The sequence below is a fragment of the Epinephelus fuscoguttatus genome, linkage group LG11 (assembly GCF_011397635.1).
Source record: "Epinephelus fuscoguttatus linkage group LG11, E.fuscoguttatus.final_Chr_v1".
NCBI classification, from domain to species: domain Eukaryota; kingdom Metazoa; phylum Chordata; class Actinopteri; order Perciformes; family Serranidae; genus Epinephelus; species Epinephelus fuscoguttatus.
In genome coordinates, this window is record NC_064762.1 from 12,099,881 (window position 1) to 12,127,370 (window position 27,490).

The 27,490-nt window shown below is 40.4% G+C and overlaps 2 protein-coding genes across 4 annotated transcripts in view; one reads left to right on the plus strand and one right to left on the minus strand.

The window, feature by feature from the left end:
* Window positions 1-4,849: 4,849 nt before the first annotated feature.
* On the plus strand, window positions 4,850-12,187 carry fam228a (family with sequence similarity 228 member A). Its single transcript, XM_049589723.1, has 9 exons — window positions 4,850-5,095; window positions 5,355-5,437; window positions 8,303-8,473; window positions 8,550-8,627; window positions 8,731-8,925; window positions 9,097-9,177; window positions 9,300-9,336; window positions 10,517-10,673; window positions 12,034-12,187. Exons 2-9 carry the CDS (start codon window positions 5,357-5,359, stop codon window positions 12,146-12,148), a joined length of 915 nt encoding a protein of 304 aa, XP_049445680.1. The 5' UTR covers window positions 4,850-5,095; window positions 5,355-5,356; the 3' UTR covers window positions 12,149-12,187.
* A 138-nt stretch (window positions 12,188-12,325) lies between these two features.
* Window positions 12,326-27,490, minus strand: part of itsn2a (intersectin 2a) — a 79,165-nt gene continuing 64,000 nt past the window's right edge. For all 3 annotated transcript variants that reach the window (XM_049589721.1, XM_049589720.1, XM_049589722.1), the window contains 11 exons: window positions 21,447-21,568; window positions 21,228-21,334; window positions 20,903-21,086; window positions 18,524-18,622; window positions 18,243-18,410; window positions 17,739-17,951; window positions 17,456-17,577; window positions 17,287-17,369; window positions 14,533-14,616; window positions 14,243-14,416; window positions 12,326-13,875 (listed from right to left, as the gene is read on the minus strand). In XM_049589721.1, the coding sequence (XP_049445678.1) occupies window positions 13,724-13,875; window positions 14,243-14,416; window positions 14,533-14,616; window positions 17,287-17,369; window positions 17,456-17,577; window positions 17,739-17,951; window positions 18,243-18,410; window positions 18,524-18,622; window positions 20,903-21,086; window positions 21,228-21,334; window positions 21,447-21,568 (1,508 nt within the window). In that variant the 3' untranslated portion in view covers window positions 12,326-13,723. The remainder of the gene's footprint in view (window positions 13,876-14,242; window positions 14,417-14,532; window positions 14,617-17,286; window positions 17,370-17,455; window positions 17,578-17,738; window positions 17,952-18,242; window positions 18,411-18,523; window positions 18,623-20,902; window positions 21,087-21,227; window positions 21,335-21,446; window positions 21,569-27,490) is intronic.

Below are 27,490 nucleotides of genomic sequence, written 5' to 3' on the forward strand. Positions count from 1 at the left end.
CGTTCTGTTTTGCCTCCGTGTTTCCGTGAAAAATAAGGTGGATATCATCAGCTAATTTGTCTATGTAGATGCTAGTGATGGCTGGCCTGGAAAATTTGTTTAAAATTTGGTGTAGCCTAATAATGTGGGGCACCTTGACAGCAATTTCCCAGGTTGTTGCCAGTCCGCCCCCGGTAAGCAGCTTCATGTAGGAACTATTTTCTTTCTGCCAAACTACACCCACCAACTGTATCAATGCACAGAAGGAAGTGTGCATCTACTCATGGACCAGAGGCTCAAGGTCATGACAGCGCAAGATGTAAAAGTAAAGAAGCTGTAACGTTAGCTAGCTCAGTGGTGCTAGGTGAGCTAGCGGTAGATGCACGTTTCCTTCTGCATGGTGATATGATTTGCAGGTGTAGGTTGGTAGATAGAAAATAGTTCCTACATGAAACTGCTCACAACAAGGTCTGTGGATTATCTTGAGTAACCAGGTCATGATTTCTGCAAAGAGACATTGATGTTGAGTTTTTCAAATGTATTTTTTGGCACTTTGAGCACCACAAGCTGAGTGCCATCTAGTTCCATTATAATGGAGAGAAGACAGACATCTCTACGGCTGATATCTCCAACACTCTGCAACTCACACCAAAACAATCTAGACCGATAAATACCACCATAGTTAAGAGAGAAAATATGTACTTTTGATTTGGGGATGAACTGTCCCTTTAACTCTGCGCTCTAAGTGCTCAGACAGAATATCCTGGACGCCAGCGGCCAGACTTAACCTGGCACCATTCCACTCTTGAACGTTACCCCCTCCCCCTCTCTGTGTCCTTGTTCTCATCCCTTACAGACCTGATAAAGCTACAAACACCTGATGCAGTGACAGTGCTGCTGATTTTGTTTGATGGCTTTAGTCGGAATTAGTCTGTAAGGAAATGACCGATGTGCCAGTGATGCCTGTGGATCAAGATACTGAACTGTGACTGTGTTTAAATCAGTTGTTAGTATGTTTTGTCCTGAAGATATGTTGGTGATTGATAATGAGAGAATGAATAGAGCACTTTTAAGATAATTACAGGCATATTAAGTGCAATAAGATAGTAAACACTTGATTGTATATACGTTAATGTACCAATTAAAACCAGTGTATAATGCTATAACCCATCAAAGATGTGAGGCTTCACTTGTTTGAGACATTTATTTTAACTTTACATCTCAATAAATGTAAAACAAATGTAACAAAATGCACCATAGATTCTTGGTTGTCACACTTAAGTATAATTTCTTCTTTGATTCTGTTTGTACTATCACCCTTTACAACAGTGAGTGAAAACCAGAGGTCAAAGTTCTCTCTGCAAACCAATCAGCCTGCACCTGTAACCCCTCAGCAGTTAGAAGAAGGCCACTGATGTGCCAGTTAACCAGTGTATCGTTTTACATGGACAAAGATTATCTATACACAGGTGGTACGTCAACTTTGATGCGTAAAGCGCTGACGGGGTCCTGACAGAACACCGAGATGTATTCCAACACTTTAGAATTTAGCTTTTTCTCGCCCTCTTTGGCCCTGTGCCGCTCCTTGTCCCATCTATCCTTCTCGCCGTTCATTTGGGAGAACAGGTTGACCTGGATGGTGCGCAGCGTGGCCGCCAGGACGTAGAAACCTCCCTGCATCATGTGGCAGAAGGCGGCGCCCACGCTCAGCGCTGCGCCCATCAGGTTGGGCACCGTCTCGCACACCACGCAAAAGCCCTCCAGGAAGTGCAGCGTGCCTTTCCTAGCCAGAGGCTGGCCCTGGTGGAGGTAGCCGCCGTGTTGAGACGGGGTTTGCTGGACATGGTTGAACAGGTATCTCGCGCCGTCGGCGAAGTGGGTGGCGGCCCGGCGCAGCGGGAGAAGGGCCAGGTACAGGTGACATGCAGCTTTGGTGAGAGCGTGGAAGAGCAGCCGCAGCTCAAGCACGGCGTTGCCTGGGGATAAGAGGGTAACGGGGTCAGCTGGAGTCTAATTTAACACCCTGGCTAATGTCAGCAACCATTACAAACAGCGTCTGCCACTGGATTAAAGTGTTCACCAGCCATGTGGACGGCGGGTATCACCTGAGCACGCGAAGCAGGGGGCCGGGCGCGTCATTACGCACGGGACCCATCCTCTGACAAATATCACACATCTTTTAGTCGACAATAAAGCCTTAAAATTATGCCTACTGCTAGTACAAGTTCAGTTCTGTCAAGATTATGTCCTGACACAGGCAAGCATGAGAACTTTTGAGTGTACAGTCTCAAAAATGCCCCAATTAATCTTAAAACAAGTTGTCTTAAGACATTACAGATATCTTTAAGGAAGATTGTGCTGCTCGTGCGCAAAAGCAGGCCTTCTTACCTTTATTCCATGCAACATAACTCTTAAAAATCTAACAGGGTGGCATGCACTACCTTTCTTCTAATCAAGCTCAGTTTGGGAAACGTAAAATGAAAACAGTGTCATGATTTCCTGGTAAGACGTCCCAGTGCGCTATGCGTTCTTTGATAGATTTTACGCACTAAATTCTTAACTGCAAGGTGTGATAATTTCTACATTTACCAAGCAAAATATACAGTAATAGACTACTTTATATAAAATACAGAGAGAGAATATAGTCTCATTTCCTCTACTGTGATTTTATGACAGCTGTTTCCGCCATAAGGTGCCACAGCGTTCCTGAAAAGCCTCCAAATTTCCACCGACTACATTTTCCTCTTACCGTCTATAAAGCAGAAAATCCAGAGCAGGGCAATACACGCTGCCAACCAAGTCAACCAATCCATGTGGTCTCCCCCCTGTCCTGGACTCGGCAACGAAAAGAAAGAAAGCAGTGGAATCCCCCAAGTTATGATGTGGCCAAGCCCTGCCCTGCCTTTACGCAGCTAATACCTGAACATTAAGTAGTCGCATCGCAGCCTGTGAGCGACACCTTCAAGGTGCACTTGAGGTGTCAACAGGCGCATGAGGACCAACAGACTACGACTCTTTAACCTACTTCACCCCATAGTGTCTCGGAAATGGACACTTGTTGCTTTAGTGGAGAACAGAAGAGATCAGAGATTTAAGGGATTATTTTAAACATTTTAAGAGTAATTATTTAAAAAAATAAATAAATAAATAAAGCATTTCCTCCCGCACCGTTCTAAATCATAGGCTTTCCCAGTGTTTGACTCTCTCCTCTTCCTCACTCCTGATCTCTGAATATATCAATCACATTCATTTTTCACATAAATTATGTATTAGGCCTAAATGATCGTTTCCAATGCCTTAGAGAGGATCCCTTAGCTCCCAGTGTGTGCAAATCTAGCCTTGGGTTTACTACCAAGGCAGTCTGCCACCAAGTTTGTCTAGACACACGTGAGTGCCAGACAAGGTGGGAGCACTCACCTTGCCCAAAATACATACTGTAGTTTTTATCATTTTAATGAAAAATAAATAAACAACTAAAAAAAAAATAAATAAAAAATAATGCAGTGGTGTGATAGAGGCGGCTAGGTACTCATTATCATAACTAAGCATCTAACTCTGCATGTGGTTTGTGCCTGTGGTGTTGCCATACAGCAGAAGCTGCTGAGTACAATTAATGTCAAACTGTAAGTACTCACTCTCTACTTCATTACTGCCAAATGTCTTAAAAGTGGAAGACTCAATGTTATATGAATATTATGTCACAGCTATATCACTGTTGATTGTTGTAGTTTTTGTAAAGTGTTGGTATGGCATAAACATTACAGAAAATGTAATTAAAAATTCATAGTCTATAGTATGTTATTAAAAATGTCTTAAGAAATTTCATAAAATGTCATAAGTCATGGTAGCCATGTCATAAAATCATAGACGTGATTAAAAATGCATAATATAGGACAAAATGAAGAATTTAAAAATGTGATTAAAATTCATAGTAAAGTATGTCATTAAAGTCATAAAAATATATAAAAAAAATCACAATGTAGTATGTTATAAAATATAAACATTCATAATATAGTACATCATAAAATTAATAAAAAATGTTATTGAAAATTCATAGTATAGTATGTCAAAAAGTCATAAAAATATCATAAAAAATCATAGTATGTCATAAAATATTATTAAAAATCAAAATATAGTACATTATAAAAAGTCATAAAATATAAAAATATTACATAGTATATCATAAAATATTTTAAAAATAAAAATATAGTGTCATAAAATATTGATTAAATTCATGATAAAGTATGTCATAGTCATTAAAATATTTAAAGAAACAAAACATGTCATAAAATAGAATTAAAAATTAATAATATATTATGTCATAAAAGTCATAAAATATTATAAAAAAAATCATAATATAATATGTCATAAAATGTCTTTGAAAATTCATAATATAGTATGTCATAAAGTCATAAAAATATTATAAAAACTTAAAATATAATGAGTAATAAAATAGTATTGAAAATTCATAGTATAAGGTGTCATAAAATATTATTAAAAATTCATAATACTAGATCACAAGTCAAAAATATCAATAATTCATTGCACATTTTAGTATATCATTAAAAGTCATAAAGATTGTATCACAAAGTCATAAAGTGTGTCATAAAATGTCAACAACAAAAAAACTGCACTTTAAGAAATTGTAAAATTGTATTATTTCTCCTACTTGACCAAATACTGTCACATATGTACAGATACATTTAATATTAGTTTAATAAAATTAATGTGGTGTCATATAACAACGGCCCTGATACAGACTGTCACACACTGACAGAGCTGCAGTCTGTCTCGCGGTGAACTCCGCGTGCGTTTCTGCTGCCCGTGAGCCGCTGTCATGGCAACAGGAAACCTTCAGCCGGCAGGACACCTGTAGGAGGAGGAGGAGGAGGAGGAGGAGGAAGAGGAGGCCTCTCCCTCTGCTCTCTCCAACTTACTGCCTCTGTTGAAGCCAGACCGAGAGGAGACAGCGAAAGTTAGCAGCCGAAACACTTTTTAAACTTTACAACTTATGTTTTAATTGACGAGCCGACCGGAAACTAAAGTAGTGTTGGTTATTTCCGGTCATTTATTAACGTTTTTTTCTCGAAGTTCTGACACAAACGAGCCAACAAAGGTAAGACACCACAAGTTAATTTAGATTTAACTTAATTTTATGCAATGCTACGTGGTTAACATTATGTTTTTGTTTATTTAATTTGAACAGAGCACGTTAATGAACACAAGTATAGCAATACAAGATGCTCAGTTAGTAATTTGCAAGACTGCTAATTTACATCCATAGTCCCTAACAGGCAGGTATTTAGCATATAGCTAACTTAAGCCTGTCACTAAATTATCACTGATGGGTCAAACCATTTTGTCTCGTGATATAGGGATGAGGCTGAAGAGGACCAACACGGCCAGTGGTGTCATCACCTTCCACACACCTTTCTCTCTCAGCCTGCTGAAGTCAGAGGTAAAAACAAACATATGTGTCAACTGATAATTTATCTCTGGTGTTTAAATGTCATGGTGACTGTGTTGGCACAGTGTGTGTACCCTGGACTGTGCAATGCTCGCCTGAATGCCTGGCTGCCCCTCTCTCTCCTCTGTGTCTGCACAGTGTCATGTCTGAATGTACAACACTGGAATCTCAGTGTCCTCGGAAAGATGAATGGAAAGGTTTCAGGTTATTGAAAGACAGATACGGTAGCCACTGTTATCCTCTCTTAACTCGGCACAATAGGGGGAAATGCCTGGTGAGGGGTCAGATGACATGAACAAACCAGCCGAGCATTTAAATCTAAAATTACTAGTGTTATTGTAGACAAACACAACAAAAATCACAGACAAAGCCATGTTTATACAGATGCTTAAGTTGCTAAATCATATTTAAAACAACAACTATAAAATACGTAGGTCTCTGAAATGCATGCCCCTCCATATGTGCGCAACAGTGAGATGCAGCTCAGGTTTCCAGGTGGTGACATGATCTGTCACAGCCTGTTGTGCAGGTCTCCTGTTAACCTACATGACTGTGTCTGGTCTGTCTGTGAACTCCAGCTGGGATTTCTAAGAATTTATAGACCACATAGACATTAAATCTCTCTTCATTCAATTCCTTTGGAACAACAGAAAGCCCAGAATTGCCAACAAGAAATTAATCAGACCCAGATCCAGTGGGCGTCTAGAAGTCCCAGATATATTTCAGTATTCTCTTTCATCCAGTGCAGAATATCCACTGACTTGGGCCTATAAATCTGAGGCTGCAGTGGGCAGCTGGTAGTGGTTGGAGAGAAATATTATATCTGTAAATAAGAACATATCCTTGGTATCATTGTGGTACTCTCCAAAACCACCACCCCTACTAGATAATGTTATAATAAGGTTTTCTTAAAAAGTCTCTTGTGCAGCTGCTTAAAAAAAAGTCATAAAAAATATCATTAAAAATGTCATAGTATAGTATACCATAATATAAGATTAAAAATTCATAATATAGTATATCATATAAAGACATACAATATTTAAAAATCATTATATAGTATGTCATAAAATATAAGAAGTCATAATATAGTATGTCATAAAAAGGTAGAAAAATAAAAAACATAATATAGTATGGCACAAAATATAAAAAAAATCATAGTATGTCATAAAAATGTCATTGAAATATTATAAAACTCATAATATAATAAGTCATCAAATAGTATTAAAAATCATAATATAGTATGCCATAAAATATGATAAAAAATCATAATATAGTATGTCATAAAATATTTAAAATTCATAGTACATCACAAAAATATTAAAATTGTATTAAAAATTCATATTATAGTATATCATACAAATTCATAAAATATTAAAAATTATTATATGTATGTCATAAAATATTATTAAAAGTTCATAATATAGTATTTTATGAAAAGTAAAAAATATTATAAAATAAAGTATGTCATAAAGTAGTATTAAAAATTCATAGTATAAGGTGTCATAAAAACTCATTAAAATATTATTTAAAAAATCACAATATAGTATGCCATAAAATATAATCAAAAATCACAATATAGTAAGTCGTTAATTATTTAAAATTTATAATAGTGCATAACAAAAGTCAAGTAAAAAATTCATAGTATAGTGTATTATTAAAAGTAATTAAAATGTTATTAAAAATGTATAGTATAGTATATCATAAAAAGTCATGAAATATTTAAAAATCATTATATGGTATCTCATAAAAAGTCGGAAAAATATAAAAAACATAATATTGTATGTCACAAAATATTGTGAAAAATTCATAATATAGCATGTCATAAAAAGTCCTAAAAAATAGAAAAACTCATAATAAGTCATAAAACAGTTTTAAAAATTTATAGTGTAGGGTGTCATAAAAATCATTAAAAATTATTTTAAAAAAATCATAATATAGTATGCCATAATATATGAGCAGAATATAGTGTGTCGTAGAATATTATTTAAAATTGATCATAGTACATCATAAAAGTCATAAAAATGTCATTAAAAATTCATAGTACCGTGTGTCCTAAAAAGTCAAAAATATCAAAATTTCACAGTGAAGAGGTTGTTTAACTGAAAATACCATTAAGTTTCTCTGCACTTGAAGAAATTGTAAAAAATGTATTACATTTCATATTTACAAAATATTGTAACACACGTACAGATCAATTTAATGTTAATTTGAGAAAGTTAATGTTGTTTCATTCAGAAGAATCAGTTTGGCCTCTTGGACTCTCACTTCTCAACATATGCTCAGTCTCATCACTAGATAGACAATAATGTTGGAGTAACTGTCGAGCACCTATGGACACTGGCTTGCCTTTAACTGGAAGGAGCATAGAGCATTCTGCTTCACAAGGGACTCCTGGCTGAAGGAATATCTGGACTTAATAAACATGGAACGGGCAGCCTGCCTCTGAAAGACTTTGATAAGTAGCTGGAAGACCACTGGGACACTGTCCTTACACTTTAAAAACAGTAGCCCCCAGTTTAAATACACAATGGATGCATGAGATCAAATGTATGTTACAAATGCTATGTGAATGTCACCCTTGCATCTTCCACATCCCTTTTTTGTATTCCTGATGTTCCCCTGCTGAATGTGTATTAAATCTAAAAGAAAGAAATAACAATAACACTGTTAATAATATTAAAAAAGAGCTCAAATTAAGGTACAATTTGTTGTTTTGTAACCTGATATGTGATCCTGCTGTTTATTTGCAGTGTGATTTAAAATGAAACTGTACACTTCAAACCCCGTGTTGTGTTTACTAACGACACAGTTACAGAAGATAGTGTGACCCTAGACTTGACCCTTCTGGTGTTTCAGGAGTGCGTGGCAGACGTGAAGGATGCTTCAGAGAGCAGAAGGAGCTCGTCTCAGCCGAGGAGCCCCAGTAAATGTGTGAGAGCAGAGAAAAGGGATGAGGCCTCACCTCCTGGGCCGCAGCAGGGGAACGACCAGGACCGGCTCTCTCACTCCTCCCTCAGACGACTGCAGGTATTGCACTCAACCAAACTTCTACCTGCACAAGAAGATGAGGGGAGTGTTCTTACTGTGTTTGGTACTTTTATAGGCAAAGATGGAGACTGAAAATCAGCAGGCGAAAGAAATAATCCAGCCGTTACTGGACACAGAAAATTGTTTTGTGAAGGTAAGATGCTTTGACAGCACAATAATTTTGTGATCTTAATCTCAACTTCTTTTTACGTTTGTGTCTGTAACTCCCATGTTGGTTGAAATGTGTCTCCATTTAGAAGTTAGAGACATTTCTGAACCAATGGGACGTAACAGAGCTGAGGAGGAGGGAGCTGCAGCACAAGCGCTGGACTGAGCGTGTATGGTTTCCCCTCCAGAGGAGAGTGGAGGAGCGAGCGTCCAGCTGCAGCCCTGTGGCGCTCAAGAGACGCCAGAGTTTATACACTCACTACCTCCAACACTGCAACAGCAAGGTGATACTACCCTCACCATTTAGTCTGCTTATACTTGGGGAAAAAACAGCTGATACTTTAATCCTGCATCAGACTTCATGGACATATGCTTCTTTTGTGCTATCAGTACAAAAACAAAACACAAACAAGACGATGTGTAATTATCTAACTGCTGTTGTTGTTCATCTTCAGGGCTTTGTGTTCCTAGAGACGTATGATCTAAGAGAATACAATCCGTTTCTTCTCCGCATCAAAAAGCCACACTACCTCAAGGTGAAGGTGTTTTCATGTGACTTAAATATTTCACGGAATATATTAAAAAAACAGCTGTGGATGTATCGAAGTACTCTGAATCTGTCTGTTACTGACAAAACATTCACTGCTTTATTCTTTAGCTGAAGGAAAACAGAACGGCTCGTTCTTGTGAAGCAGGTATCTGAGTATTTTTCTTTTATATCCAGGAGGAAATTTAAAGCTGGTGTGTGTGTTTTCTCTATATAAATAAGCATCTGTTATATTCAAACGAGTTCACACAGTGCTGATTAAAGCCTGATTTATGGCTGGGCGCTCAACGCTTTTGATATGTCGCTTGATATAAATTAAAGTGATGTGTCGTTTTCAATTTATGCATCAGCGAAAGGTTTTCAGTTATCTCCATGGTAACCAGAGATGCTCTGAGTCTGTTTCTGGTGCGTTTAGTGGAGAATAATCTGCACAGATGGCTGCTTAAAATAACACAAATATCCCACTGTACGTATGTTTTTAACTTTACTGTATCGACACTGATTGATCAGCTCTGTCTGTCTGTGAGCAGCAGACTCCTCTCACTCGCTCTGGTGGGCTGGGAAAATAAAATCGATGAATCAGTGCATAAAAACACTGACATGAAAATTTTTTGGTTTAGTAAATGTCTGCTGTCAGTCAGCCTGGTGACGGCAGTTTGGCTGCTGCTGCTGACAGACGACTGCTTCTGTGGACAGGGACGTTAAAGGAAGGTCGGAGTTGTTGTGGATTTAAAACTATCTCCATGGCGACGTTAGTAACACCACCCAGTCACATTGCACAACAAAATATGGCGGTGTCTGCGAGATTACACAATTCTCCAGGTGTGGGACATGAATCTTAAGTGTCAAGTGACAAAAATTTGACATCTCTGTCGAGTGACATTCATCAGAAGTGTTGAGCGCCCAACCATTAATCAGGCCAAGTTACTTCTTGATGCCACCGAGGAGTGGAGCGGTGTTAGGGCCGTCGTATGGTGATGAAAGTTGCCCGCATATATGTAACCTGCCACCAGATCAGCCAATAGTGAAATTCAATTGCAATAGCCGGGTTTCAACCAGCAGAGGGCAGCGCTATGCACACTTACAACACAGTGGGTCAGAGTGAAGGTGGAGGGTTAAGTTGCTCTTTAAATTTGGGGGTATTCAAGTAAGACTGTAGCTTTACAGAGTAGAGCTAACACATTCTTCCTCTTATAAATGAAAAGAAATAAAACACACACTTGCTCCATTCAGTACACTTAGGGTTTTTGCTGTAACTGTACTTTGTCTGGTATGAACAGTGGTTTATGATGGATAATGTAAGCTAATTAATTTGGCTTCTATTTTAGGATTTAAATACACAAGAGCACAAGACGAGACTCTACCTCAGAGGGACCGTCCTTTTAGTGAGTCTGACATCCTGCCACAGGCCTTGTTTAATCATCGGGCCACTGCATCCAGAAAAATTCCAACAGACGATCAGTCTGCGAGGTGGAAGTCCAGCAGGTACAAATATATATTATATTTTTCACTGGTTCACAGGAGTTGAGCTACACCTTAAAAACTAAACTGTATTCTTCTGTGATGCTGTAGTCAGGGAAAAGCTGTTTTGGTATGTTTTTCAGTTGGCTTCATGTGTGTTCAGTCAAGCCTTGATGACTGAGTAGGTGCACCTGTGGAGTGACTTGCATACAAGTAGACTCAACATGCACGCCTCATTTTGCACTGAGGGATGTCCAACAAGGACCAAGGAGGTTAAAAGAGGAGAAGTCACAGGGTCATATCCCATCATACCAATGGGGTACAACACACATTTTGGTCTGCACTTGCTGAAAGGCACTATCATAGAACAAGGAGGGTGATCAAGTTGTTTTACTGAGGCGTCCCATGAAATAAAGTTATGGGTGAGAAATATAATTTGTAATCACTGTCCATAAAAAAGCCCATAATATAAGACCATAAACAAATGCTTTCTATATGCAAATGTTCTACTGTATATCGGCCGTCATCCATTAGAGCGCACCCAAAAAGTTTTGTCAGACTGCGTACTCCCAAGGAGACTAAAAAGAACACGCTCAAGGAGCGCCTGAGCGGACACAGTCCATTTATTTCTAGTGCTGTCTGCTGCAGCTGTCCAACACTGCAGTTCCACTTCAATTATGGGTTCACAATCAAGTAAGGTAAGACACAGGGGAGAGATGCGGGGCAGAGCAGCAGCGTTTTCTGTCTAACAAACGTGCACATGAATAACAACCTGTGTTCTGTATTCATTATTTGTATTTGTATTTGTATTTATTGATATTCTGATTGTGAGTTCATTATTTAATAACCCAAAAAATGATCATGGTGTCTTTTGAACACTGGAATTAATTTATTAGGCCAGTTGTTTCAGGGAAAATTGAAAATCAACCTGACACTCAGGAACTTAATTTCTGAGTCAAGTGATCAAGTGACTGAGGATAGAGGAGTCGAGGGGGGATATTGGGATTAACCTTGTGCTTGTGTCATGGCCCATAGCCCCCATAGGGTCCAAGAGCATGTCCCAGCCTTCCTGTAACAGCCTTGACATGGACTGACATGTTCGCACTTTCCTTACAGTTTGTACAGCCCCAATATGTAAATAAGAGCAATTAAAAACCCAGACTCCAGTCTGAATCTCTTTGTTCTCTCTGTGTGAGTTCAGCCTCGCCTCAAGGTCGTTTTATTATTTATTACGTTTTATTTTTAAACCATATTTTCTATAACACTGCAGGCTCCACAGTGACTATGTGTTACAGCTGCAGCACAATGCCACTGAGGGATCCCAGCAAAGTTTTTAAGTTAGAATAATGTGAGAAGTCATGTTGTGCATATTTATCTCATCCAGGCTCAACACCATATCACACCACATCAGTGCCACCGCCCAACCAGATGGAAGGTGCCATCAGACTGGCTGCTGGATCTCCAGATGTGGATGTCGCCAACAACCAGCAAGTTTATAGCAGTTTCACCTGTTGCTTCATCTAAATAAAATCCATACTTTTCCGTGTTTATCTTCACCTCTGTTCCCAACCTCACTACCTCAAATTTCCCCAGGCCCGATATGTGAAAGGGTTTTTGTGTAAGACTACAGGAAACCAGGAACGTGTTGAGAAAGTCATCCACAACAGAGAAACATGTTGACTGTATGTACATTTTATTCATGCCATTTTTGGGACTTAATTGAACACTCAGGGTTAACGTTGACATTATATTTTACAGTAGTGTGCAACATTTGAAATGATAGTATAACAAGGACGTGTGTGGCAGTGTGCAGGCGACTGTATAAAGAGTGTGTGTGTGTCTTTATTCAAACAAATGAAGACATGTTGGACAGGGTGTATCCCTCCATTAATATTAATACTTCACTCCCCAAATGACCATTTGTATTTTAATTACACACCCCGTGTTAAGCTGAATCCTTGAAGATAACTGTTTGTCTTGCATGCTTCAGGTGAATGAAGAATCCAAAAATGCGGAAAATTTGTGACGAATTAAAGTCATGGGGTCCGTGTGTTTAACAACAGCAAAACAATGTTAAAACATTGGTTCACAAACTCTCACTCAAGTTGTGCAGTATAATCTGAGTGTCATTTGTCCAGTCCTTTCCAATAGGAAACTGAAATGAAAACAAAACGTATCTATGCTCTCTTCAAAGCCAGACTCCATTGACAAAAATTGTGATTTTACCTTGCTGAACACAGGAGTCGCTGGTCTAAAGCTGCCTCGATCAGTCAATTTGCTTGTGCATTTGTGTGACTTTAGTGAATCCAAATTAACCCTTTAATACACCAAAGTCACACAATAACAAAATCACCAGATCAGAAGTAAAATCACCGCTTTTGTCAATGGAGATTGGCTTTTAAGTGAGCATAGACAAGTTTCACTTTTAGTTCCCCGTCAGAAACAACTGACAACAAGTTTGTAAACTGATGTTTTGATATAGTTTTGCTGTTGTTGAACACACTGACCCCTTTTAATTCAATTCATCAACAATTTTCTCAGTTTTTGGATTCTTCGTTCACCATAGAGCCATGCCAGAAAAGAAAATTTTCTTCATGAATTCAACATAACACGGGGCGAGTAACTGATATACAAATGGTCATTTGGGGGCTGAAGTATTCCTTTAAGAGTAAAAAAGTATTGCGTACAAATCTGCGAATATGAGTAGTACAAAACTCGACCATGTAGCAAATCTAACTGGTACATTTCAAGGCATGATTGTGCACTTTTTAGCTGGTTTGTCGGTAACGAGACCACATTTTTTCCACAAATACATTTCTACATCTGATAATCAGTGTGTCACTCTACATTTTTGGCAGGATCTCCTTCCCTTTTATATTAAAGGTCACTTAAATGGGTCTGAATGGCTCAAGGCAGAATAAGACAGTGGCAGTAAAATTGAGAATTTTTCATTACAAATAGGCACTTAAAGGTGTGTGTGGCTGTTTATGCAAAATGTTTCTCTTCATTGCTATACAATTAAGTGGTGTGTGCATGTGTGTGTGCCTGAGGGTGTGTTCGGCTGTGTGTCGTCCTCATTTGGTCGGCTCGTAAAGCTGCAGGTCCAGTTTGACCCAAACTTCTCCAGTGGGGACCTCATGCAGTAGCAGGCGACGGTTTGCAGCACCTTTGCTCTCCATCTCTTTCTTTATGGTTGCCACGGGGACTTCAGTGCGACCCAGGAAGTCTAAAGAGGCAGAAAACGGTCACTTAGTGAAACTGATGAAACAAATACCTGCGTGTTCTGGGGCAAAGAAGGACACTTCTTCAAGGGATTTTAACTCTTATTAAAGCCTCATAGATGCCTGGATTTTGAGACTACAACACAGAAAAAAAGCGACAGCAGCGTACACAGAACAGAGGGTGAAAAGAGGGATGTCTATTGCTTTTAAAGAATCTGTTTAAACAAGTCAAAAGCAGACATCAGAACCTGGCGTGCAGCTAGTGCATATGTGTGTTCCCTTCATTTTGTACAGGCAGGACAAATTGGACAAAAGTCTAACAATCTGTTTATGTGAGCGTCTCTGTGCTGTGTGTGTCTCTTATTCACTGACCATCTGGTGAGAACTGGTCTTTCTCAAACACAGTGATACACAGGACATCCTGGTAGAGGTCTTTGATGAAGAACTGGCAGTTGAAATTCCACTTTGGGTTCAGAGTGTCGCTGATCGGTCGGGAGGTGTAGCACTGAGCTCCCATCGTCAGCTCACAGTATGGGTTGCTCTTACCTGGAGAGAGATGACACGGGTTTTTAAATTAATGAGCCATTTATGTAATACATAGTGTATGGATGGATAGACGGAGAGCAGAGTGACAGGATGTGTGTTCCTTTACAAGGCCTTACCGTTTGGTTTACAGGCTTTGAGCTCCTGAGCTTCAGTGACTGTTACCAGCAGTCGGCCGATACCGCTGCTCTTCAGGGAACGTGCTGAAACAAACACAGACGTTAGATGTAAACTTACAACACTCCACAGTGTGCCAGCTGAAATAGCTGATCTTTTGAATAATGTGTGAACAATACGCAGATACAGGTGCTTATACAATGCAGACTACATTTGGTGTATGTTTGGGGTGTGCTCACGCATTTATGTGCTCGTGTGTGCTCTGCTTAACGTGAAAAATATCCTTTTTATGAGTAAGGGAAATGTATTTGGGTATTGGGTGCTGTTAATGGATTTTTTTTTCTGAATAGAGCTGGAGTGGGTCTTTTTTTGTGATCAGTAGTTTTTATTGTTTTACTTTTTGAACACAGGGCAAGACATCACATCTGATACATCCTGTGGCAGTGTAAAAGCTGACAGACAAGAAACATTGGGTACAAAAAAAAGGTTACACAATTATGTGGCTGACTAGCAGACAACACTGACAAACTAGAATTACAGCCTTGCGGTTGTTGTACACCAGGAATTTAATAAAACATATTTAGTGCATTTTTTGGCAAAACGTGGATGCGTCACACACATCTTCCCCCTGACAGCACAGAAGGTCTATACAATCGGCACAATGTCAAGGTGAGTGTCACCAATACATATCTAACCAAATGTCTCCCCTTCTGTTCCTGAGTTATGACACTGAATAATCGCTGGGAACGTTTTTTTGCAGAACATTATGATGTCACAGTGAAGATGACCTTTGACCTTTTGGGTGTAAAATGCCATCACTTCATTATTTTATCCAATTAGACATTTCCGTGTAATTTTATCATGATTAGCGCATGAATTCTTTCTTTGTAGCCAAAAATGTTTTGTGAGGCCCCAGTCATCTTGACTTTGACCACCGAAATCGAATCAGTTCACTTCTGAGTCCAAGTGGACGTTTGTGCCAAATTTGAAGAAACTCCCTCAAGGCGTTGGTGAGGTATGACGTTCACAAGAATGGGACAGACAACCCGAAAACATAATGCCTCTGTCACAAAAATAAAAACAATCTAATAACTACTTTTCCCATCAAAGTGAACTGTTGATTTTCATTGATCTTACTATATAATGATGAACACTCTGCGTGTCTGTCTGTTCCACGTTTTCCTCCTCACTGACTTGGTCAATCCATGTGGAATTTGGCACAGTGGTAGAGGGTCATGGGAGGATGTGAATGAAGCAATATTACATCAGTTGGCCAAAGGGGGGCGCTATAGCAACCAATTGAAATTACAAATTTTGAATGGGCATATCTCATGCCCCGTATGTCGTAGAGACATGAAACTTTGCACAGAGATGCCTCTCCTCATGAGGAACACATTTGCCACAAGAACCCATAACTTCCGGTTATATAGATTTTCTGCCATTTTGAATTTTTTGAAAAACACTTCAAATCAACCTCTTCCTAGGAAGTTTGAACAATCTGCATGAAACTGGGTGAACATAATCTAGGGACCAATATCTAAAGTTCCCTCTTGGCAAAAGTTGGAAAACTTACTAAACTGAGCTTCTATAAGGCAATGAATATTGCGGAGGGCGTGGCTCGTCACATAAAGGTGTATAACATCTCAAGGGTTTCACCCATCACCACGCAACTTTGTAGGCATATGACCACACATAATCTGAGGGGACCCCTCCATTATTGACCCCATCAAACAAAATGGGGGCGCTAGAGAGCTCATTTCTTATCTAGGCCTAACCGCCATATGGATTTTTACTAAACTTGGTAGATATGTAGAACAGGACGCCTCAAGGTGACTGGAGAAATTTAACTCTAATTGGCAACTGGGTGGCGCTATAACAACAGAAAAATGCTTAAAAATGGCTAAAATGTGACCAGTCACTGTGGCTCCCCCTGTGGACCAATGTTTGTTTTTTTTCCTAATTTTTGGTATGACTAAGTCATGGTATGGTATGCTGTACATAATCATGGAAGCCAGTATGGACTAGTTATAATATAATATATAATAGTTTAGCCTTTTATTAAGTATAATGTTTTTTTAACATAGAGAGACTACAATATAATTACAATTTCTGAAAATTCCATTAACATTGTTTTAATTAAATTGCAATATCTTAAAATGTTACACTTTTCCTCTTTTAATTAAAGATGAGACAAGTTGTATCAGCTCATGATGAGTTATTAAGGGAGGGCGTTGCAGTGTTTCCAAGTGAAGGGGAGGGTCCAGAGATAATATTAATAATGCTCTCAGGGGAGGTTTTTCCTTTTTTAAAAAGTGATGCAGAACAACCACCGCTCCACCCAGCTTGATCTTGGCACCATGCTGGGAACATCAATAAGTCCAGACTGGAAGAAAAGATTTCTGCACACTTAGATCTATGCAGTGTTTCACTTTATTGTTGAGCTTTCAGCCTATTAGACTTTCATCAGAGCAAACATGAGGCAACAATGGACCGGCCCTTGTAACACTGCATAGATGTAAGTGTGCGGAAATCTTCTCTAGCAGTCTGGACTTGGAAAAAATGAAATATAAGAATCAACCCTCCCTTCAACCCCGAGAGTTATTGTACAGTGTGTTAAGAATAAATATGTGGTGTTTACTTGGTTATTACAGCCACATTTGATGTAATTAAATTAACAATTTAACTGTGGTTATTCTGTTCACAGAGATCGATGTCTTTTTAACAAGATTTTTCAGAAGAAATGTGACAGTGTTTACCTTGGTACGCCTTCTCTCTCTTCTTCTTCTCTGTCTCTATGAAATGCTCAGATGCTGCTTTGATTTTCTGGACCCACGTCGTCCTGCCGACACAATAAACACACACTGTAGATCCTTTACATGCTATAACTATGTGATAATATTAGTAAAGTATGTGAAGTGCACCTACCTCTCATTCAGGGTCTCTGTTTTGAGTGTGTAGACTCGATCGATGTGTGAGACGTGGAAGAGCGGCTCATCGCTGGACGGGTCTGGTGGCATTTTCACCAACACCTCATTTAGAAAGAGCGGCTGGAGGAGAACGTGAAATGATGAATGAGTTATGGATGAATGTCCAGAAGAGGAAAATGGTAAGATGACTTCATTTATGGACTGTTTCATAAATAAAGCAACACAAGTAGTATTTTACCACCAGACGAGGTTATTTATATTCCGTCTGGCCTCTTACTCACTGTCTTGTACATCTTCAGCTGTATGTTGGTCTTCAGGCTGAACAGCTTGTCTGGTCCCGAGGAGGAGAAAGGTTTGGCGCTGTGCGTGAGGAGGAGGAAATCACTGAAGAGGAAAGCCCACAGCTCCCTGCTGCTTTTGGTTTTGTAAAGCCGACCGCTGTGGAGCAGCTTGCGAGGCCCGAGGCAATTAGTCAGCGAGTTGAAGACCAAGTGCTGAAAGAGAGACGGGAAGAAGAAAACTGTCAAGAACAGTAAGTGCTTGAGTTTGAAAAATGCTCCCTGGCTTTGCTACCGTGTGTGTGTGTGTGTGTGTGTGTGCAGATAACATAAATTCAGATGTGAAGGAGAAGCGAAACTGCAAAATGATCCTTCAGAATCTGTCACATAAAATACACAGCAGAGGGTGTTTGTAACTGAGCTTTACTGCGGTAATAAAACATCAACACTTACAGACCATAATACCGTGTTTAACTTTGATTTGCATCTGTGAATATAAAAACGTACCTCTATAGCTCCCTCACACTGCACGTGGCTCTGTATCCACTCCAGCCTGTCGGAGTTCTCCTTCTCCCTGACTCCCTCGTTGACCTGAGAGCACAGCTCCTCGGCCCGCTCCAGAGCTTCTCTCAGGGGGCTGCGGTCTGCGTGACCATCTGGCGTGTGCTCCAGGATCTGCCCGAGAGGAAGAGGAGAAAAGAGAGAAAAGGAAGCACATGATGAATATTTGGGAAAACAGACAGGTGGGGAAACTGTAATCAGACATACAGGGAGTGTTTTCCACGTACGTTCTTTATGAGCAGGGGGTAGCGTGTGATCCTCTGCATGGGCTTGAGGAGGAAGCTGGACAGTGGCATTCCTTTGCAGCGGTAGTTAGTGGCTATCTTCTGCTCGAGAGGAGGGAGACAGTAGGAGAGATAAAGATGTATATTTTATTCATATAGAAGCAACCTCTGAGTGGCCCAGCTAGGGACTGGTGCCGAGAAAAAATTAATCAAGTCCATAGTAATAATAAGCTCAGACATTATCAGCTCTTTCATCATTACTTGTTAAAGCTTTGGTTTCATGTATCATCATGCTGCAGAGTCTCTACTGCTGTCTGCATGCTGACCTCCTCCACACACGAGACCGCGGTGCAGATGAAGAGAGTGTAACTTCAAGATTAATGAAGCTCAGCTTAAGGTCAATCAGGAAGACTTTCTCTGTGCTCATCCATTCACAGTTCTCAGTTCCTCAGTCTTCTAGTTATCCAATCAAACTTTACCACGATCTTTCTCAGCCAATCAATTCTGCTCTCTCCTCTGTTGCTGTCAGCCATCATTTTAAGCAGAATCGTCGCACCCTCCTCCACTCTGTTCACCTCCAACCATTGTACCCAGCGTCCAGGACGAGCTCAACAAAGGCTCATTCCTCTACTCATCCAGATTATCGCCACTTCTCCATCTTCCTCTCATCTCATCTTCACCTCCTCTCCCACAACTAGCGTCTAGACCCCAGGGGCAGTTCCCTATTTGACTATGGATTCTTCACCCTCCTTAAATCAAACCATCTCTACAGGGTCTAATCACCAAAGACTTTACACATTTTTCATTCTTATGTGCACATGTTAATAAATATTCTTTCTCCTATAAAAAAAAGAGCCTCTCCTGATTGAACTGTAGTTGATGACAACTACGCTTGTTACTATAAGTAAGTGCAATAAAACCTCTGCCGGTAAAAAGCTAATGCTTCAACAACACATGTGTTCAGCATGTAGAAAGCCATATTTCAATCTGCTCTGTCCACAGTCTCTCATATTCTGCTGTTATAGTTTAGAGTCGCGGTCTAGACAAGCACATCACGCTAGCTGGGCTAACTAAAATGAAAGCTGTCTGTATGTAGTGTAACACTTTATCTTAACATGTACCTGAGGCAGCTGACCTGCAGACAGTGTGGAGTGATATTTATTTTATTAACATGTTAGATTTGTTTCCAGTAAGATATTATTGAGTTTATATAGTGACTGTATAATACTATATTCTGTGTATTCTCCTAAACACTTGACCCTAAATGAAAACATCAGGAGGTGAGGTGTGTGCGTGTGTGTGTGTGTGTGTGGAAGAGAGAAAGGAGAGGGAGTTTGGCTGTGGTTAGTTCACCTCTTTAAGAACAGCAGGGCAGTTGAGAGTCTATTATCTAAACTGCCAGAGTCAGTTAAACAGGCTGAGTGGAGATAACGTTGTCACTAGACTACCAGTTAAAAACTGGTCCGGTGGTGAAAAAGCCTCTAACATGCTGACAGATTCTGTGTTTTGTGTTTTCAGCTGAGCTATACCAGAGAATATTTGGTCCAAACAGGTTGGTGACGTTGTTTTTTTCCCCTCACTGTTCCCCCTGAAGTTTGCAGGAAGTGATATAATGTGGCCTTGATGTGCTTTATAAAGAATGAGCACTCCATTAAAATAAAAAAATAGCCTTGTAAATACAACATCGCCTGTCAGCAACCAGTCACATAGTAACTAAGTGGCAACTTGGCCTTGTGTGCTCTGAGTTGTTTGGACTGCTGTCGACACACCAATCAATTTTTTTAAATGAAAAATCAACTCACTGCATTTTGCTCCTGGTGTTTTCACCACTGTGACAGAACGAAGAAACAGCAGCAACAGGCAAACCTGCTTTACAAATGATGTTCATTCTTACATTAATTTTCTGTTACAGCTTATCCTGTTGGGGGTCGCAGGGGCTGGAGCCTATCCTAGCTGACACTGGGCGAGAGGCAGGGTACACCCTGAACAGGTCACCGGACTATCACAGGGCTGACACATAGAGACAGACAACCATTCACACTCACATTCACACCTACGGACAATTTAGAGTCACCAGTTAACCTGCATGTCTTTGGACTGTGGGAGGAAACTGGAGTACCTGGAGGAAACCCACACTGACACACAATTCAAACCAATGCTAACTACTTCCCCGCTGTGCCGCCACAAATTACATATTCTTATAAGTTCTGGTTAGTGGATCTAATTAATGCCAAAGAGTGGTTCATGTGGATCGTGGACTGATAAATATTTGAAAAGGTACCTGATAAATATTTAAAGGAACTTTAAAGTGTTACATTTTGAGACAACCTTGGGAAAACCCTGACCTTTGTAGTGTCACTATTTATTATCTGTAACTCGTACCTTGAGGAAGTCTTTGAAGTCGGGCTGGTTGTGGGTTTTGCTCTGCAGCAGTGCGGCAGCGTTGAGCTGACAGGAGCAGAAGCGGATGTAGGGCTGCATGTGTGCAAGCTCCGAAGCCAACAGGTCCCCGATGAGCTGAACCGGCATGTTCTCTCCTTCGGTCTTTTTACGGACACGCAGCGCCCTGGGAAACACGGACGATGGTAATGATGTAGAACATTATTTTGGTGTTACATCCTACTCAAGATGTACTGAACCAGATATAAAAAAGAAGAACTCAACATTTTACATGACCACTGACAGAACGGTTTATAAAGGCACCTACTTGAGTAGTTTGGTGTTACACATAATCAGCTCCCTCCAGTTAACAAAGATCACTCCCATCTCAGCTTCTGTCAGACGACCTGACTCAGACATGGGCTTGTAGAAGACCTGAGAGACAGACAGATGCAGCGGAAAGACAAATGAGATGGTGTAAACAAGACCAAGGGTGAAAAATCTTGCGAAAGGTTACTGATTTCTGAGTATGTGTTTTTGTCCGTACATCTAGAACCAGCTCCAGGTCGTCCACGTAGGTCTCCTCAGTCTGGATGAGCTCGTGGATGTAACCCTGCCTCTTCCTCTCCTGAGGGGTCATGGTGTCCAGCGTCATCAGATCGGCACACCCTAAAGCGCACACACATGCAAACATGCAAACATGCACGCATGCACAAACACACCGACACACAAGCACGTGCAACACCCACAAACACTTTGCTGTCAGTACAGTGTGTGAGGACAAACAGCAACACGCTACACACACCATCATGTTAAAATCTCCCTTTATTATCAGTTCTATAATATTTTATTTACATTTAATGCACAGACAAAGAGTGAGGCACGTTGTAGTTGCAGTACATGAACGTAAGGAAACATAGCAGGCAATGCTAACGCTAAGAACACTGCTACCAAGGACGCTGAACGAAAGGAAAATGAAGCACCGTCATGGCGGAGCGCTCACTCCGAATGATTGCATAGGTGTGAATGAGTAAAGGAGCTAATGCTGGAGGGAACGAGCAGTGGAAGACTCAGTTGGTAGTTCAAGTCTTTGAGGTTCAAACTTGGCAGAGGTCGGACGGAAATGTCAGCAGTGTTGTGTCGTCATCTGGGAAACTACTCTTGCAAGTTGGTATGCAAATGCAAATATCTGCTCTTTTTTTGTTGCTGGTGACATCACAGTTCAGTACAGGATGAGTCTCAACCATGAGAACAGAATGAAAGTAGAATGGACATTCCCATTTAAATCAGCGTAGCAGGATGGTCAGAGTGGCAGCCATTTTTATGTGTTGCATTGCCACTGCAACTGTTAGCAGGCTAATGTCTGTATAAACGAGTGGTTCCCAATGGGTGGGTCACAGTCCAAAATAGGGTTGCAGGTCCATTCTGAAAGGACCACAAGTGACTCGCAATTGTGTCAAGTTTGTAAAAAACACACTTTATTTTGAAGTACAGTGAATTTTGGGCACAGGGCTTTTATTTTGAAGTCCCTTTTCCTGCTGTAGAGTGAGTGACTAACAGACAGCTACTTGACAGAGACAGCACACTAGCTCAAGGACATGACCAAATGCAAGTATGATGCTGAATTAAACTGTGTGGACCTTTAATTAATGACTAAATAGAAATCCAGACACTGTGGCTGGACCAGTCAGGAACCACTGGTATACAAACCAATTTGCAGCAAGTTGCAAACTGACTAAGGTTTTGTAGTAATGAATCAATGAGCAAATGTTTTTAAACAGGCAATCCATTACTTTTGAAATATCACTGTAACTGTCATATCCCTCTTTCTTTTGTTGCCATTAATTGCATATTTGTTGAAACACGTAACCTGAAAGTTGAGCAGCCACTAAAGAAAGAGTTTGAGCCGCTGGTCAGTGGACAGCTGAGAAGGTGAGAGAGGCCGTGGGGGTAAACAGGGTGCAGATCTCAATCAAACCAGAGTCATCGATTCTTTTAAAAGTAGATAACTAACAAGACTAATAAAGACAGATTTGGTGAGTTTTATTTTGTTGCTATCGAGTTTGAGTAACATGTTTTACGATAAGTTAACAAGGAAATTAAAGGTCCAGTGTGTAAAATTTAGGGAGATTTAGTGGCATCTAGTGGTGAGGATTGCAGATTGCAACCTGCTAAAACTTCTCCTGGTTAGACTTTCATCAGTGTTCAATGATCAGGAGGTTTTATCTGGGAGCCAGATTATCCACAGAGGTCTCTTCCTCTCCACGACAAACAGACCAGGTGATTTAAATTTGTAAAAACACTGAATAAAGCAGTTTCCACATTAAAAAAAAAAACCTAAAAAAAATTTAAAAAGTGCTTCTAACCACGGTGGCCGATGCAAAAAGTCTACTGACCCTATCTATGGCCAGTGTTTGGTTTGTCAGTTCTGGGCTGCTGTAGAAACATGGTGGACATGGTCCTGCTCCCTATGTAGATATAAACAGCTCATTCTAAGGTAACGAAAATATTACGATTCTTATTTTCAGTTGATCATACACTAAAGAAAACGTACTTACAATATATTCAATGTCTGCAAATATATCCCCTAAATCCTCTACACTGGACCTTTAAGTTAATGTTAGGCCTCAATTACACAAAAATTTTTTAGCAATGGGAGGCAGCTTTTTGTATTAGTTTTTAATGAGAATTGAACTTTTTGCTTGCGGTTTTTCGTTGCTAAACGCCTCACATTTCTGTACTCTACACACATGGTGTTTCTGCCTGAGTGCTCAGAACTTTTTGAGTTGAAAAATTTCAACTCAGCGGGAAAGCGCCCCACGTCATCTCCACTTTTTTCCCACTGTCCAATTGAATAATTTGAGAGGGGCGGGCCTTCTGTGGTGGTCAGGACAACAAGTTTACAGTTGGTAAACAATAGAGGAGAAACTGGTGGTAGCGGTTGCTGGATACCCAGAGCTATACAGCCTGACGATAGACAGCAGGTTGTCAAACTGCCCCTGAGTCATCCTAAAATGTGCCTGGAAACAACCATCATGGAGGTGAAGCTCCTGGACCAACTGGTGGTACTCCCCATGATCCACCCTCTTTTTTAGGGTCTCATGTACCCACACAGATCTCTGTTTCCCTGTGTCCAACAAACTATGTGCTGACAGCCTCTCACCCTCAACCAGAGCTACAGCAAGTACCCTCTGCCTCAACATTTTAGGAACTAGCTACTAATTACTGTAAATTAAATTTAAAAAATGAATAAATAAATGGTGGTCAAATGACCATGGCAAACAGTTCAACGTCTGCTCTACTCTCATTCTGTTTCTATGGTCTCAGCCTTAATCGCTTGGAAGCATTATTAAATGGAGGAGTGCATAAGAAGTGAATAATAAAATCACAATTAATTCCTGTTAGTACAAGCAATGCGTTAGCAAGCAGCAATCAAGGTTACTGGTGATTAAAGCGACAGTGAGTCTTCACATTGGTCCGTTTTAGCAAGGTTTGATGTTGTTAGTGCAATGAGTGACTCTTTTAAAAAAATTCTCACTGATTCATAGCCTTAATTTAGAAAACTAAATGACCTCAGCCGGATGCCATTCACATATTATTTCCATTATACTGTGTAACCAAACTCTTATGATCCATAGTTCCATTGATCTTTAACAAAACTACACATTTCATGCCTTTGTATCAGAGGGAAAAAATCCTCTAAAACACATGTCTAGCTGCCTCGGCCTCGCTCCCCTGGTTGGTTAATTAGTTAGTAAAGAAACATCAAGGGAAACACAGGAGAGGAGAGAGCGAGGGGGAGATAAGGGTGAGTAATAAATGCCTTATAGAAAAAAATAAATTAAAAGAGGGATCAAAAACAGAGAAGCACAGAACACCACAGTCCTAAACGAGTGAGGTGGAAAGCGCAGAGCTGGGCTGTTCTTGCTGGCGGCTGGGCTTCCTGTTGCGACAGGGCAATTCGGATTGGCTCAGACAGAACGGGGGAGGAAGAGGAGGAAGAAGAGGAGGAAAAAGAAAAGGAGTAGAGAGGAAAGCCAGCGTTACTGTCCTACAGAGGAAACAGGAAAAAAAAGAGATGAATTGGAGGAGTGGGAGGGGGGAGGTGAGTGAGATGAAGGAGAGACGGAGAGACATTAATTTAGTTTTAATATTAATGCTCGACTCTTACATGCAGGTGCATTAATAATGTATTTCTGGAAATGTAAATGTTGTTACTAATCATATCAGCTGAAGCATGATGGTAATTTCTCCATTTTTTTCCCCTCTCTGTGATGAAACGCAGGCCTCGTGTGGACCCGGGTGTGTTTGAGTTCATGTTCATTAGAATTAAAGTTTCATTTTGTTTTGTGTCTGCAGCTTTAATAAGTTCATCCTAATTAAACGTCCAGTGTGTTCACTCTTGTTAACAGAGATCGACTGCTGGGGGGGGGACGCAAGCTATGAATACTAATTCAAACACACAACTCCTGCGCAAAAATGGGCCCCTTCCTTTTTTTAATCATCAGACCGACTCTGTGTAGATCAGACGTAAAGTACAATCAAACCCATCCAAACAAAGCAGTGATCAGCGTACTGTGCACACAGTGGTTTGCAGAGTGGACAAGTGCATTGTAGTTTTCTAGGGTTGCCAACTTCCTGAGATGGAATGTTGTTTGATCTCACGAATTCCTCTGTGATTAATGGAGAAAACTTGGTGGCAGACGGTGCAGTTGGCCTTATACACATTTTCATTTACACAACCAGCCATTGGTAATTATTTTTCTATTTCGTCTATTTCTGTCATCTCCTCTATTTTCTTTTCCAGCAGATTATGCTGATAAATGCTAAAATGTACCCAGTGAATGCAGTGTTTTGCTTCGTCCCACTGTGTTGTGATTGTTTTGTTGTGCTCGAAGGTAATTAGGGTGATAGCAAAGAGGTCATGGTTAGGGTTAGTACCATAAACTGTATAAAGTACTGGCCGAAGCTACCACGATGTCACCCATTGGTTTGTGGTCTCCGGTTCTAAAGCCTTGAGTTCGGCATTTTGGCCGTCACCATCTTGTTTTGTTTGGAGCCAGAAGTGACCAAATAAGGTGGATCTGACTCATAAACTGTGGTAATGCATTGCAGACAACCTGTCACTAAAGCAGCCCTGCCTTTAAATATGTGTAACTGTAATCCTTAAAAACCTATTAATGCATGAGTTATATTAAAAAAAAACAGTTGTCATCCAACCATCCATTTTCAACCACTTATCCAAAGTTGGGTTGCAGGGGCAGCAGGCTGAGCAAAGCACCCCAGACATCTCTCGCCCTAGCAACACTTTCCAGCTCCTCCTGGGGGACCCCAAGGCGTTCCCAGGCCAGATGAGACATGTAGTCCCTCCAATGTGCTCTGGGTCTGCCCCGGGGCCTCCTACCAGTGGGACATACCCAGAACACCTCTAACAGCAGGCGCCCAGGAGGATCCTGATCAGATGCCCGAACCACCTCAACTGACCCGTTTCGACTCGAAGAAGCAGCGGCTCTACTCCGAGCTCCCTCTGGATGTCTGAGCTCCGCAACCTATCTCTAAGGCTGAGCCCAGCCACCCCACGGAGGAAACTCATTTTAGACGCTTGTATCCGTGACCTCATTCTTTCAGACATGACAACAGGTGAGGGAAGGGACATAGATGGACCAGTAAATTGAAAGCTTTGCCTTCCAGCTCAGCTCCCTCTTCACCACGATGGTCCTGCACAACACCCGCATCACTACAGATGCCACGCCAAACTGCCAATCCGTCTCACGCTCCATTCTACCCTCAGAACAAGGCCCTGAGATACTTGAACTCCCTGATCAGGTTTTATATTAACAAAACTTTCCTAGAGCTGAGAAGAGCTATTTAAAAAATCTGCGACATCATCACAATGTTAAGTCTATGAGCTGAGCAGAAACTCTCCGCAGGTCCGGTATCCAGATCTAATAATACGTCCTACATTCTAGCATCTACCAACTACGCTCATCGTTGCTGTGTCTCGTCACTTCTGAGTGAGTCACAACCAATAACAAGCCATTTTCTATTTGAGTAGCGGCACGTAACATGACAGACAGACTGAGACTTGACACAGCAGGAAGGTTTCATCTATCTCATATAAATCACTTTAATAGTCTTAACAGTCTACCCTGTAATATTTCCAATAGATTTGCAGTGAATTCATTCTCAAAATTATGGAACAAAGCCCATCATGTTCAACAAAGATTGCGTCTTTTAGTTTCCAATTATGGGACAATTCCTTATATTACAGGACGGTTGGCAACCCTAACATTATCTCCGCCTATCTTATCAACCTGCCAGTGAAAATTAAGCTTCCAAAAATGTAACCAATTAAAATGAAAAAAATGTGCTCTTAATTTGAAACTAATCAGTGGTTGTTCCCTTTTGTTCTGTGATCCAGTGTTTTTTGACATTTTGGGAAATACACTTTTTCACTTACTTGCCAAGAGTTAGATAACAAGATTGATACCACACATTTGTGTTTGTTAGGATAGTGAAGGTATGACCTGTCCTATTCTCCTTTATTGGCTAGCACTTGTTGCCTTAGTTGGTTGGATTGGTTAGGTTTAG